Source organism: Polypterus senegalus, chromosome 12 (assembly GCF_016835505.1).
Source record: "Polypterus senegalus isolate Bchr_013 chromosome 12, ASM1683550v1, whole genome shotgun sequence".
Lineage (NCBI taxonomy): Eukaryota > Metazoa > Chordata > Cladistia > Polypteriformes > Polypteridae > Polypterus > Polypterus senegalus.
Window position 1 is genome coordinate 54,393,365 of NC_053165.1, and position 15,222 is coordinate 54,408,586.

General features: G+C 36.7%; 1 protein-coding gene across 3 annotated transcripts; it reads left to right on the forward strand.

Moving 5' to 3' along the window:
• The first annotated feature begins 76 nt into the window (after positions 1–76).
• si:dkey-174n20.1 (uncharacterized protein LOC796174 homolog) lies at positions 77–13,968 on the forward strand. 3 transcript variants are annotated; one of them, XR_005635821.1, is made up of 6 exons: positions 77–252; positions 4,709–4,951; positions 5,459–5,761; positions 6,977–7,206; positions 10,097–10,257; positions 13,635–13,964. XR_005635821.1 is itself a non-coding variant. In XM_039771419.1 (5 exons), the coding sequence occupies exons 1-5, from the start codon at positions 132–134 to the stop codon at positions 10,100–10,102; spliced, it is 903 nt and encodes a 300-aa protein (XP_039627353.1). In that variant the 5' UTR covers positions 77–131; the 3' UTR covers positions 10,103–13,968. The 3 variants fall into 3 exon arrangements, 2 of the variants coding, with proteins under 2 accessions (XP_039627353.1, XP_039627352.1); XM_039771419.1 differs by having other exon boundaries at positions 10,097–13,968; XM_039771418.1 differs by lacking the exons at positions 10,097–10,257; positions 13,635–13,964 and having other exon boundaries at positions 6,977–7,829.
• The last annotated feature ends 1,254 nt before the right edge of the window (positions 13,969–15,222 follow it).

The following is a 15,222-nucleotide window of genomic DNA, read 5'->3' on the forward strand; positions in this document are numbered from 1 at the left end:
ACGGCGAGCAACGATTGGCACAGCGTCTTAATCGTGTGTGTGCTGATTGGACACGTTGGACGTAGAGGGTGTTTTCTGCGTTACATCGGCTGTAGCGTCTTTAAAAAACCAGCCTTCACGTTTTTACTAGTATGTATGTAATCGGTACTGTCTTTGCCTCTTTAATAACCTTTCTCTTTCTGAAATGGATGAAGAAAAGAAAATTTTGCATGGATCCCAAACGGCTCGATGGAAAGACCGTGCTAATTACGGGTAAGCGCTTGTTTCAACGGCTGGCATAGTGGGGTCAAGTGACATCTGCTGTATGCTATCAGTATCGAAACGTACCAATAGAATAACGTGAATGCGAACCTTTTACTGATTGAACTTGCTCATGTGACAACACAACATATATCCTCCAGAATTAGGTTTCATCCCTACATCAAGGGCACTGAGGCCAGCTATGACTGTAAGTTTTCATTCCTACCACTGTCGAGTTGGTAGCCAGTTATTGCTGCTTTTAGTATATACTTGTACTTTGTCACCGTAATACTGTACAGTGTTTTTACGTCCTTGGAGCCTCTTGAACCCGATACGACCGTTAATGTACAAGAGGGTGCATTCTGCGGATGAAGACACAATACAAAGCAAGGGGATAAGAAAGAACCCCGGTTTCTTTAAAAAAAAAAAGTACACGACCACGAGTCCACGAATGATGTTATCTTTTGGCAAAACGCTTAGATTTCACAAAGTGCGGTAATAACATCATCACCGTGAGTCCGAAAAAAAAAGCATGCGTTACAAAACGGTGATCCGCTGTTGCAACCCATAACGGGAGCAGCCTAAAGAAGAATATTTGTTATTACATCCTTGGGCTATTTATGAACGGTCATGAAACTGACCAAAACACAGTCAAACGTGAAATCTTTCACTTATATATATATATATATATATATAAAAATAGTAATAGTAAATAACATTCATCCCTTTTTTTTTCCCCATACCCAACCTGAGCCCCCAAGGGCAATGTCTGTCACCCGACCACACTGTTTCAACATTTCTACAACTGGATTAAGGCAAAACGAGACACTTTTATGGTTTTGTTGAATTTGCTCACAGCACACTCTTTTCTGCTTGCCTGTGTGAACTTTGTAAAGGAGTGATGTACCTAGGGCTAACAACTCTCTTTCTCTGAAAATGAGGACACTTTTTCTGTGATATCATAATACGCTTTTACACTGTCTTATGTTTTTTTAAAATGATAAAAACCTTTAGTAGCAGTTTATCACTATAATTATGATATGATGGCCATAGTCACTGCCAAACTAATAACCCATTAAACCTGTTGTTTTGATGCATCATGTTTGGCACTATTTGAAGACTGAGCATCTCGTCACATATGAAGGGAGCAAGGTTTTAGGGACTGGCAGGGTATTTTTCCCATGATGTTGAATAGCTTATAGGACAATTTAGGCTTCCAAGAGCCATTCTCTTAGAATGCATTAGAAAGACAGGCTCCTCGAAATCAAACTCTACCTGACCATTTCCAGGTATCAACAGTGATTGAAACGGTTCTGGCAACAGGCACCTTCCACAGGGAATTGGCCAACAGGGCAGAAATATTGCAGCCAAGCTTTATGTCTGTCATGTCTGCTGTGCTGGAAGCCATAAACCAACTGATGAGTCGCTTCATTCAAATCATGACTTGGTGGCCTGATTCAAACCCATGGTTCATTTATTTTGAGGCAAAGTAGCTTTGGCAGTTGAATTGTTAAAGATCCTATACATGATGCCTGGATGCATCAGGTGGGAGGCAGTTCTGCTAGTCAGTGAAGGTCTGCATCATTATAACTGCATATGTACAAGCATGGTCCATCTATGGTTGTTTCAGTGGCCCCAGGTGTAGCTTGAGGTGCATTTACTGTATATATGCAACCTTACAAAATGATTGTGATTTATAAATGGTAAATTGTGTACAAATTTGTGTAAGCCAGGTTTTGTTTTTATATTTTTTGGTGTATGTGTACACATTTTCCTTTTTTTGGTGTATACATACTTTCATGCTCAAAGTTTTATAAATGAGACCTCTGTTCAGGAGCATTTTGTGCAAATTGATTTTCCTCCTTCACTTCTGAGGTATACATTGTTTATATTCACCTACATGATTTCCAAAAAAGAAAAGACATTTTAAGTGTAACACCCTTTTCTTGTTTTATTTTTTCTCCCAACTTTACCACCCACTCATCCTCTGGAGTCTTGCCTCAAAAAAGGAAAAGAGGAAATCAGCCCTAAATCAAATGTGACATTTTTGGGTAGCTGAGAAAGAAAGGTGATTAGATTTGCCTTATATAGTAGGCTACTAACCAAGCTGAGGGAAAAACTTGTCACCTTTTGATTCACCTTTTTTAAAAATCATTAATTACATTTTTCTCTCTCAATAAGCAAGTTTAACACATGCTACTTGATTTAATGCCATCTGACGTTTGTTGTTATGATATTGTAGAATGGCCAAGAAGGGAAGAAAGGCCATTTGGCATAGTTCAGCTCAAACATTGACTTCGCACCTTTTGAATAAAGTTATAAATTGACATTTTTGTTTTCCTCACAATAAATGGACAGATATTCTGCTAGCAGTATTTTCTTTTACAATTAAGACAAACATTATGTACAGTATGTAAGTATCTTTATTTATGTGGGTGTGTTAATGCATGTAATTGTTGTATAATAATTGGTTTTATACCACTATGTTTTTAAATTGTACAATAAGTGCTTTGAATGTACCTTGACAGAGTGTTGCTATTGACGAATAATTTAATTCAGCCTTATTTCACTCAGATGTTATTTCTTATTTATCTTTCCTTTAACTGTAAACTGAAATTAAGCTGAAAATAACAATAATCCAGGCTAGCAGTTTGTATGAATTTGTTCTTTTTCAACCTTTTTTATTAATTAAAAACTATGTGCAAATGAGAATTTCACATAAACTACAATCTATAATATACAGAGGAGCACGGTTGTGTAGGAGATGACTCTGCTGGTGCAAAGTCCTGGCTACAAGGAATCTACATACTTAGAATCCATTTGTGTGTTAGAATTAGAGTTGTAAATGACTCCTACCTTAAACTGATCGAAGATTTCATTTCTTTTTTTGGGGTGGGATTGTGGGAGCATCATTGAAAAGTTTTATTGTACTTGAATGTTGTGTGTGGGTCACGATTAGCAGGGCAGCAAGTCTGGGACAGAGCCAGGTCTGCTGGTATATTTGGAGGGTATGCAATAAGTAAGCTTTAGCAACTTTACGTATTTCAGTATGGGGAAAGCAGAAGACATATCTCAGTTTTGTGACAGTATTCTATCTGCAGAATATTTATTTATATCTTTACATATTTGTTTTAATTTTATATTGCAAATAAAGCAACAAAATAAAAGTCAATCAGTCAGTCATTCTCCAACCCGCTATATCCTAACACAGGGTCACGGGGTCTGCTGGAGCCAATCCTAACCAACACAGGGCGTAAGGCAGAAACAAATCCCGGGGCAGGGTGCCAGCCCACCGCAGACAAAAGAAAAGTGAATTGGCTTATTTCTAAGTAAGTCCTTCTCAATATGTTTTAACATTGAGGCATTGCTTAGATGTGTGCTATGTGTCTGTCGACTTTATTCCTCAAACATTACACCCACTGATGTGGAGGTATAGTGAATAAACGCACATTAGCACAGCATTTATAGTGGACGGGTGGCTGGCAGGCTCTCCTAGTGATACCCATTTATGAGGAGAGGATGTCCTTCACTGTTAGGTAAACAGCATGGACACATTTTATGAAATACTGTTTTGCAGCATATATTATCTAAAGACAGTTAAGTAAAAAAAAAGTGCTAAAATCATGGTAGCATTCATTTTCAATGAATTCCCCACTCTTCACAATTGCCATTATACAGCTCCCACTTCTGATATGGACTAAATGATTTTTAATCAACAGCTGCTTTTAATTAGTCACTGTGAGGAAATGGTGTGATGTCATTTACATCTTTAGTTACATTAAAATATTTTATTGGAAAAAAAAAAAGTTTTGAAATGTGAGGTAAATTAAGGACATAATAAAGGACATTTTACATTTTTAGTGATCCAAAAATATAACTGTTGAAGAGGCCTGGATGTGAATGTACAAAATGTTTACATCTAAGTTGCCCAAACCCCATAAGCAAAACTGGATTCTGCAACATCTTGTTTGTTCTCTTAGACGTCAGAAGAAAAGTTGATAAACCAATGTTTGCTGTCAAATATTTACATAACAACATGGAATTCTGCATAGAGTATTTCTACTTGTACTGCTCATTTTTCTGTACATCTCTTGTAAACAGTGCAGGCTTCATATACCATCTCCCAGTCAAAAATTGTAAATGTATGAAAACAAAACATTTGTGTCTTAAGAATTGTAGTCAAGTCTGAATTACAGAGCAAATGTCTTGCATTGGATACTAAATATTTTAAAATTTCATTCCATTTTGAACTAGTGTAGTTACCTAACAGTGATTTATGCATTTCATAAATGATAAATGTCATCTTTTAGTAGTGGAACTTAACATCAGATGTGATTCAAGCCTTGTTATTTCTTAATTAACCAATTCTTAATTCAGGTGTCATTTTGGCTTTTTTATACATTTTTTGAAGAGTGAATAAGAAAAGGAAAGTCACCATTATTGTATTTTATGTTTTTGATTTTTAAAGGAGGAAACTCTGGAATTGGTAAAGAGACTGCTGTCGCTTTGGCCAGGCGGGGAGCCCGGGTGATTATTGCCTGCAGAGATGCACAGAAAGCAGATGCAGCTGTGCGGGAAATCAAGAGTGAGAGTCACAGTCTCAACGTGCTCAGTATGCCTCTGGACCTGGCCAATTTGCAGTCTGTCCGGGACTTCTGTCGAACTTTCCTTCAGATTGAGAAGAGACTTGATATACTGATCAATAATGCTGGTAGGAAAGTTAACATAGCTATGTTTTTCTGAATTTGTAATTATCTTCCTTTCATTGTATCTTATGATTTCTGATGGAAGTGAACTTTAATGTTGTTATTTGTGTCATCTGAGTCATCATCATATCATCATACTTTCAGCATATGGTAGAATTAGCATTTGAGGACTTCTTTATTAGCTGCATACAAAACAATGGCTGATAAAGGTTTCTGTTGAAGGAATCATGAATTTAAAAGCTTGAAGAGGTATCTGCAATGTGGCTAAGGAAGAACATTAATGAAGATTTGAGGCAGAGACAGAGGGTGACTTGGAAGGAACGAACTGAGACACTCCTTGTTACTGTGTGGAAACAGATTTGATTGTTTGAGTTCAGAACTGATGAGAAGTGGAAGGAAGTGATTTAGTAAACCTAGTCTTAGTCTGGTAAGCCTTCATGTAGCCTTAAGTTGATTAAAACCCTCCAAACTAAAATAAGGTATTGTCGCATGTCTTCTCTGTCTCTTTTCAGGTATACAGGGTGTGCTGGATTGGACAGATGATGGGTTTAGTATGTGCTTTGGTGTCAATCATTTGGGTCACTTTCTACTTACTAACCTCTTGCTTGGTCGTTTAAAAGAATGTGCCCCATGCCGTGTGATTACCCTCAGTTCTACTGTATATAAGTACCAGAAGCTGGACTTTAAAGATTTGAACTACAATATTGTTCCTTTCTTCACCTACTGCCGCAGTAAATTGGCAAATATCTACTTCACTCAGGAGCTAGCAAGACTTATGGAAGGAAAAGGAGTCGTGGCCTACTGTGTACATCCAGGTTAGTTTTCATTTTACTTACAATGTACAGTTATTTGACATTGGGATTCTTTGTTAAACAAAGTGTTAGAAATACAGGTCTTATTATTGGTAAGCACTGGCACACACAACTTTCTAAGTGATATCTTTTAATATTATGATGCCCTGGATTGAGTATGTGAGGAGTACTTAAACATACTTTATAATGGAATGATGTGAGTACATACATAACATGGGGGAGGCTATAGGGTATCATTCGGCCTGCTTGGGGTGAATTCAAAAAGTTACTATTTGAGAGAGAGAACCCCACAAAGAATACCAAAGTGGTGTTTAAGGGAGGACATAATATAACATTCTCATTCCTACGTATTCAATTCAGTCACTTAGGCAGCTGGAGCCTATCTTGGCCGCACACTTGGCAGAAGTGAAGAATTACTCCTAGACAGGGCACCAGTCAATTTCAGGGCCCACTCACACACATAGAGGGACCAGTTCCACATAAACCTCAGTATTAATTATGAGTTTGTATTGAAATATGACCATTGCACATGTGTGCTCTTATTCTGTAACTAATGTCATTCTAGGGTAAAACTTATTAAATACATTGGCAGCTATTGCATTGGACCGAATTCATATTCTGGTATTGAATATGCCCAAATCTAATGCACCTAATCCTGGTTTTGGTCTAGTGGCACACTATTCTAGCTACTAGTATTGAATCCTAAATTAATTTTAAGAAGTTGTTTTCGGTATACATTCTTAAGTTTAAAACATGCTCTACTGCAGCACCATAAGAAGGCTTCAAACATACTACCAAGTATGTTCATTCTTTTAAGATTTCTCTTTTTTTAACTCATTACATTCTTAGCAAGTGTTGTTTCCCAATAAGATATTTTATTTGCCATTTTTAAACTACTTGTATGGTGCCCAGTAGAAGCATGCTTAATACAATTCTTTCCATTCAGTTTAAAGTATACAGAAGGCTGATTTAGAGAAGATTTAATTTAACATCTTAAAGATAATTATTAATATGCTTTAGTTTATATTTAGTTCTGATGGGAATACTTTAATATTACTCTGCATATGTTGTTTTCTCTGCTTATAAACTACAGTAGGTTTATTATTATTATTTTTAATAATATACACAGGATAAAAAGTTTTTCTTGTGACTAGTCTTAGAGGGCCAAATGTTTGCTTTTACACTATAAAAATATAACCAATGTTTTTCTTTTAACAGGGTATGTCCATAGCAATTGGACCTCCAACTTCTCCATTCTTTTTCGCATAATCATGCATGTCATCATGTTGATGTTTTTTGTGTCCCCTGAAGTTGGTGCACAAACAGTTGTCCACTGTGCAGTCAGTGACGAGGTGCTACAGCATAATGGCGGCTTCTTCTCAAACTGTCAACTTGCTAAACTGCGTCCTTTTGCTGAAGATGCTGGTGTAGCTAAGAAGCTTTGGGAAGTGAGTGAACGAATGGTGAAATTAAAATCTTAAGTATGGTTTATGTGCTTTCAGAGTGATGCCCTTAAAGTGGTTAATTTATTAAGATGGCATGATCAGTAAAAGTAATTGTATTGGCTTTATCTTAAAGTTCAAAACACATTTTATTTTTGTGATGTGGTGTCACTTGCATTACAAGTTTCTCATTGTGAGTCATGAGTACAAAGAGGGACAGTTTGAATGGTTTAATCCAGCAAGTTTCATTTCTATACTTGAATACCATGACAGGATTTACTTGGCATTCTTACAGATCACCTGAATGATGGCTGATTTGCAAAGATTCTCAGAGACTGACATGATATTTAGAATAAGGTTGGGAGTTGCCGAAATCTTTTTAAAGAATCTCTGATGGGGTTTTATTTTTCTGAGAAGGATTCCAAAGTTGTCTTATTAAACAAAATAGTGCTTTAAAAGAAACAAATCCTTTGGGTGAGCCACTTTTGCCAGGTAGACCTGGTTCATGACCTGGGAAGGCCCAGATTACCTCCAGAGTAGTTGTTCTGTTCACGTTGTACTTTTATCTTTTTACTTTGTTCATCCCTCTTTATGTGGTGTATTTATTTAATAAAGGCAATACTTTTGTATATTTTTGTCTTCTTGGAATTATTCTGGATTTGGGCATTTCTATAAAGTCCTTTCCAATATCTTTTCTTAATATTTCTCAACCTATTTACATTTTCTGAGTTTCTCCCCTGGCTTTACCCGAGTACAGATAACATACCTGTCCTGCACAGTCTATATCGTCCCTACTGCAGTTCCTCTTCTTATCTAACCCAATGGTTCTCTTCTCTCTTTGTTTCTTTTAATCTTATGCAATCTGCCTACTTCCCTACATATGATGCCAGCCATATGCAAGATGTATATCACTTATCATTCATGTACTCAATTATTTCCTTATATCTTCATGTTCTCTTGTGCAGTCTTTTTCCATCCATCCCATTATTAGCAAGTCATTCCTATAGATTTTACTGCTCTATTCACATTTTTGCCAGCCTTAATAAAATTGCTTTTCTAACATGGACCTTGTGGCCCCAGTATGGTCAGACTGCTGTCAAAGAATTAATCCTCCCCCAGTCCACTGACGAGTTAAGAAAGTTTAAGACTAAGAGACAGACAGTAACAAAGATGGAGATACATATGGTTTTCCATATCTGGACATTTCCCAAAAGTCATTGTTGTCGCCAGAGTGTTCCTGTGGTGATCTCTATTTGACAAAGCAATCGTGATGATTTTTAAACATTGTAAAACAACTGACGGGATCCAATGAATTCGTCCAAACACTACTTGCTTTTGTTGCTTTCCAAACTAGCATTTTTTCTTAGGAATCTGTCCCACTCCTCTCTCCCAATTATTTTAGTCTTCAAGTCTTCTTCTATTTTCTAGTTTCTTTTACACACATAAGCACACCCTCTCTCAGTCTGTCCTTTCCTTCACTCTGGATTCCTGCTGTCTCAGAGTTTAAACAGCCAACCTCAGCACTTCAGTTTCTTCAACTATTCTCTCCTCTAATCCTTCTTTCTTGATGAAAACCCTTTAATTTTTTTATTTGCTTTTAGTCCTTATTTTGATTTCAAAACATAGTTTATGACTTTGTAGTAAACACTGACGCTAGTTCTGATTCTTCATTCTCCTTGACCTCACTACTGCTTTTCATATAGTATACCTCAAAAAAAAACTCTGAATTGCCCGATGAGCTTTGGTCAGCTACAGCATTTTGTTTTGCCACCTGTAGTTGTGTTTCTGTCTCTCTGACTACATGTAGCCATTTGTGGATTGCATTCTTCATGTTTCAGTGCTTTCATTATTTAAACTCTTTCTCTTAAATGTCTGTGATGTTTCAGCTGCTTTATCTTATCTACCAGCCTGGCTTCATATTCTTCTTCAGTCTGATAATATCCATCTTTTCAAGAAAATTATTCGTCATTGTACGTTGGCTGTAAATGACCTTCCCACCTGACTTAACTAACTGGATTAGTGCAAAATTTATATAAGTAACTTATAACAAGGCAGAGTTGCTTCTTGTATGATCTGAAGCACAATTCAAGACACTTCACTCTTTCAGGTTAAATGTTGGAGCAAATCACTACTGAGGGTTAAAAGAGTCGACACATTTCTTGAATTCTGAAATTGTCTTCATCAGGATGTATTTAAGCCCTAATATGCCTGTTGAGTTCATGAATCGAACACTTCGTTCACAGAATTCAGCAAATGGTAACTGCACAAATATGACATGTTTGTACAACTTAGTGAAATGTGATTTGACTGGGATAACCATACCTTTGGAAACAGTTGTGTTTTTCAAGGTTAGGAAGCAACTGTTTCATTTTTTTTTTATTCATTCTCTGAGACTCGGATCTTTATCTGCACCACCATTAGTTTAATGCCTTTGACAATAATTGTGATATTTGTTTTTTATGGTCATGAAATGTATAAGTAAAATGTTGATATTGGATGTGTATAAAAGGGAAAAAATGCTATTATACAAGTATAAAATTAAAAGTTTAAATGCTGATAACAACACATTTCAGAAACCCTAAAAGAAACAGAAAACTCACATGCTAAATGTTAACTTGCATTATTTTGCCTGTCATTTTGTAAGATCAGAGTTGCTCAGCATGACGGGCAATTTATTGGTTTACAGCTAAACTACTGGAGAAACAGATGGTATTTTGAGGCCAATGGAGAAAAATAAAATAAATGAGATTTTTTAACATGTTTTAGGTTTTATTTAAATGCTTTCCTTATTTTTTATGCTTTACATTCTGCTCATGCAGTTAAATAAAGCACAATAAACGTTTTATAGGAATCAGATGTACCATATCAAAGGGAACCATGTGATCTTTCCTTTTAGACATAGCAACTGAATTGGACATGGTTGATGGTTGAAATCAGGTGGTGAATGAATATGAAGAAAGTCTACATGAAACCCTAACTCTTTCCAGGGGATTCTTGCCTTCATTTGACCAGTGCATTTGAATGAGCAGTGCATCGGTTAAGGTACACTTCAAACAGGTACACCTCTTCATTTAGGATGTGGTCTTATGCAAAAGGATTTTCAAACATGTCTTAAGGTGTAGGCAAGATGGAACTTTGTGTTTTAATATCTTGAAAATGTTGTTGATAATAATGTGCTTTAAGTATCTGGGTAGATTTAACACATGACATTGTTTTTGTATTACTCCAACAAAATGTTTTTTTTTTTTTTGCCAAGCTTTTCCAAGCTGCAGCTGCAGTTGGAGTTGTATGTGAATCTTAAATCCTCTTATGGTATGTGTGCACTGCAAAGTCTCTGTTCTATTGTAATAACACCTTTGCTAACTTTAGAGAAAGTCTATGTGTTTTAATACTTTGCCTGCTAAAGCTTTGCTAAAGTTGTCCTGAGTACTGCTTTTATCTTTGAGGACACTAGATGGCACACAATTGCCAGACAAATCATATGGTCTTATTTAATCTCCTCCTTTTATTTAAACGTGAAGCTGCCCTGTCATTTAAGAGGTCAAAATTGCTGTATATGTTAAAGAACGAAATGAGAGCAGGAAAGGCATTTCATGTATGTATTATTTTAATGCAATGCCCAAACTGTGATTTAAATAACTCTTAAAGAACAGTAGGACCCCGATTTCTACAACATAACCTCTTATCCGGTTTATGGTCAAAGTGCACAGTGTGTCTTATTGTTAATTTTTAACACAGTTATTGTGAAGGTTCCAAATTCAAATGTCAGTTATACTGTACTAGCAGTATAAAAAGTGTTGTTTAAGAATGCATATTACTTTGAATCTTACGTGTAGGGTAAAGTGTGCTGAAATTGAAAGAACTTAGAAAATGGAACACCATAAAGTGTGTGCTGTGCGTGGCTCCAAAATCATCAAGGTGGAAGACAGGGAAATTCAATGCATAATTTTGATGGTGATTACAAGCTGCAGAGCAACAGCTGCAAACGTTAATGGATCAGAACGTCTTTTAGCCCAGAATCACCTATAGTATTTGAAAGGTTTGATTTCTTCACTTCAGGGCCAACTATCTTTAAGTTTTTAAGGTAAGGATAGGGGTTGGTTTTTGATAACCCAAAATATTCACTGGGTCAGGGTAGGAATAGGTCTGGTCATCTTTTATCCCAAAATACAATACTCTGTTGCATCTGAGCAGATTAATTTCTTAACCTTAGGGCCCCTAAACCAAACGTTTTTAAAGTAAGGGTAGGATTATGTCACAAGACAGCCTTTAGCTGCTACCTGTATGACATTAGATTTTGCTTCTACGTTTTAGTGTGACATCTTCCTCCACTGTTTCAGCACAGATAGCCTGATATTGTTAGGCAACTGACCTGTCCAATAATGCAAATGCACCTAATAAGCCTTGGCTTTGTCAGGCACAGAGTGACGCACAGTGGCTCAATTTGCTGAGAACTTGCTCTTTCAAATATTATTGTCAAGAAGTATACATAGCAAGTATCTGACACTGTGGATTATAGTGAAACATAACATAACAGAATCCAGTTGGTTATCTATGACATCTCAACAGCATGTCTATAGGTTAATCATTAATGTTCTTGTACCCTTTATGTGCTCCATCAAAAACAAGATACAACATCAAGGAATGCATGGCAGTACACTGCTGCTGGATTTTCTGGCGTGGATCTGTTTAAAACCAGATAAATTGGACTGTGCCTTCATTCTTGCCTAACCGCAATGTTGGCTTAACTGAGTCTGACCATCAGGTAAGTTACAACAAAATCAGACTTCACTAATTTTGTTGTGGCGTACCAAAGATTGGCATGACTGAGTTGCTAGCAACATCACACTGCTTGACCAGAGGTCACGGGCACATGCTGCCTCTCACAATGTGTTTCTGAGATCATGTACTGTAAATGAAGGCTGCGATTGAACATCACTGGATGAGTCAAGTAGTGTGATGGTCAAGAAGAATTTTTTTATAGCATGTTTTCATAGAGCACAGGGATGATGGGTTTCCTGATACTAGTGCTTTCAGTGGGGTCCCAAATTGAACAATCAAACATATGAAGAGTCCATCAAAAACCTCAAATTATCCAAATTTCATGCATCCAGTTTTATGCCCACCACATCCCAAACAGATGTAGTTGACCTAAAATACTGTTAAATGAGCCATTTCTGGAAATTCTCTTGTGTATGACAGAGAAGTAAAATCAAACGAGACAGAGCTTTGGAATTGAAGATCCACTCCTCTCATAATGGACTCCCACCCAGTCTAGGTTTGGTTTCTGTCTTGTGCCACAGTGTTGCCAGTATATGCTCTTGCTCCATCCCCATCCTTCGGAACTGGATAAGTTTAGGAATTTTATGTTATGCTATGTCAGGAAACTATTGTACATTTGTGTTCTATTTAAATGGCAATTTAGTTTGTTTGCCGAATGGTGACATGGTGGCTCACAGCTTCAGGTGACAGAATTTGAATTACCTCCTGGTCATTTTCTATATCAAGAGTGGTGCAGAATGGGTTTGTCTGTATGGGCAGTGGTGTAGATTAGGTTCAGTCACTCTGTGAGGAGGCTGCATGTTCTCCTCGTGTGTTTGTATGGGGCTTTCCTCTCAGTAGTCTGGTTTTCTTCCCATATTGCAAATACCTGTGGGTTAAGTTAACTGGTCACTCTAAATTGGCCTTTTCTGAATCAGTGTTGAGGTGTTGGCATATATCATGATGAACTGTGAAGGAATCCCCATTGGTAACACAAATGGTGCCCTTGTGGGACAAAGAAGACTGTTCACATTCAGGTATGCTTTGTAATAATCTATGCAGCAAAGGCATTTTCTTAGTAGTATTAGTAGATATTATTTTATCTTTTCCCAGTGTACACCAACTATCATTTGTCTGCAGCCTTGAAATGTTTCAGGGTATAAAATATTCTCCTCCTGCATCCTTCTAATTCTGTCTCTTTCTTTGTTCTCTTATCTTCAGTTTGTTGTAGTTCCTTATCCTAGCTCATAAAGGTATGCTTCAGCAACAAGGATACACGATTTTTCAATTTTATAGTTGGATATATCCATGGTATTAAATTACAGCTTATTTGTCTGAAACGTCAATAAAAAATGTAACTGAAGTATAGCTGAGTGATGATTAGTCACATAACAAGAAAGAAATGAAGGGGACAGTCGTGACTTTGAAGTGGACATATTTTGCATTTTTTGAGGTTTTTGTTACACATTAGCTCTGGGGTCCCATAAATCACCATTGCTGTGTTAACATGTTCAGATAGATGTTAAATCTGATGTGTCAAAATGGAAATGCCATGTGAATGCTTTTTCGGTCGAAATGCATTAGGAGCAAATTGATACATACTCACTATATTTGTCTTGCTCTTTAATTCTATAAAATATACCACTTATCTTTAATTGCTTTTTTCTGGATAGATTGACTGGAAACCCACATGAACATGTTGAAGTGAGAAGGCAGAACGTCACATCTCAGAGCTCCAAATAGTCAGAGAGCACGTGTTTGTGGCACTAGAGTAGACCTTACCTTTATTTTAAAAGTAATGCTTTACTCAAGACAAGGTTTTAGGGCAAATTAATGTTCATATTTATGGAAATATCAGTACACCCTAAGAAATGCTTTTTCTTTTTTAATATATTTGGACATGTAATCTTCATTTAAACAGTATCAATAAATGATAGGTGATATAACAAACACCATGCCACATTTTTATTTGGTTGTCTGTTGTATAATTTAAATAAACTTGTCTTGTTTAAAACTCATTTAATTTGTTTTGCTGTTTGTTGCTAAAGTGTGAAGAGCTCTCTGTGGCCCTCAGAAAGAAGGTTATTAAAGCCTATGAGTCTGGGGATTGATTTTGAAAAGAACTCCAAAGAAATGGGGTAAAACATTCCACTGTAAAGAAGATCATCTACAAGTGGAAAACATTTCAAATAACTGCCAGCTCGCTCAGGCCAGGCCTTCCCAGCGAGTTCAACTTGAGAGTAGAGCACAAAGCTGAAAGAAATCTCTAAGAACACCGGAATTTCATCATGGGATCTTCAGGTAGCTTTTGCTACTTTTGGTGTCAAAGTGCATGACTCTACTGTTAGAAAGAGTAAGCCCACATTTGTTCTACAAAAGAGGTGTGCCAGGAAGAAACCAAGACCAGAACAAGACTATTAAGTTTGTCCATGACCACCTAGGCACAGATCAAGACTTCTAGAACAATGTGCTCTGAACAGATGATGTTAAAATGGAGTTATATGTTCACAGTACTGTAAGACATGTTTGATGAAAACCAAAATGGAATTTAAGCAGAAGAACCTGATACCAGCTGTAAAGCCTTGTGGTAGAAATATTATGGTCGGAGCTGCTTTGCTGCATCAGAGCCTGAACAGCCCACCATCATGTAATCCACAATTAATTATTCATTGGGCCAGAGGGTTATACAGGCAAGACTCCTCTCAAACATGATAGAGCTGAATCGATGTCCAAGACTTGTAATCAGTTATAGGAAATGCCTATTTGAGGTGGCAATAACCATCTAGTACCCAAGGGTGGACATGCTTTTTGCACACAGTAATGGCATTTCTGTTCATTTGTCATTTAATAAATTATTGGATTGTCAAATTTTTGTTTTTCCTGTAGTTAAATCACCTTTATCTATAGATACTCTTAAGTGAAGAGCAAGTCTTCTAATGTCCATGTATGTTAAAAAGAAAGAAAAATTTAATGGAGTGTACTTAATTTTCATATATCTTTATACCACAATTGTCAAAACTAACTTTGATTTCAAAAATACCAAGCTAATCTTTTAATTAGATAAAGAGCTTTTCAAAATGGACATACTGTATATAAGTCAACTCCCAGGAGTAAAAGCTGTTGCATTATTCCCAGTTATCCATGGCTGGGGGACGCCTACCTTCTAAGGATCCCTCTGAAAGTCTCAAACTTGACATCACGAGCCTTATCTATCAGAACAGACCTTTTTCTTAACAGCTCTCTGAGGAAATGCAGATTAGA

Coding starts and splice junctions, on each gene's coding strand:
- si:dkey-174n20.1 (XM_039771418.1), top strand. CDS start 132: ATGTATGTAATCGGTACTGTCTTTGCCTCTTTAATAACCTTTCTCTTT. Junction 4,952..5,458: donor TATACTGATCAATAATGCTG/GTAGGAAAGTTA, acceptor GTCTCTTTTCAG/GTATACAGGGTGTGCTGGAT. Junction 5,762..6,976: donor GGCCTACTGTGTACATCCAG/GTTAGTTTTCAT, acceptor TTCTTTTAACAG/GGTATGTCCATAGCAATTGG.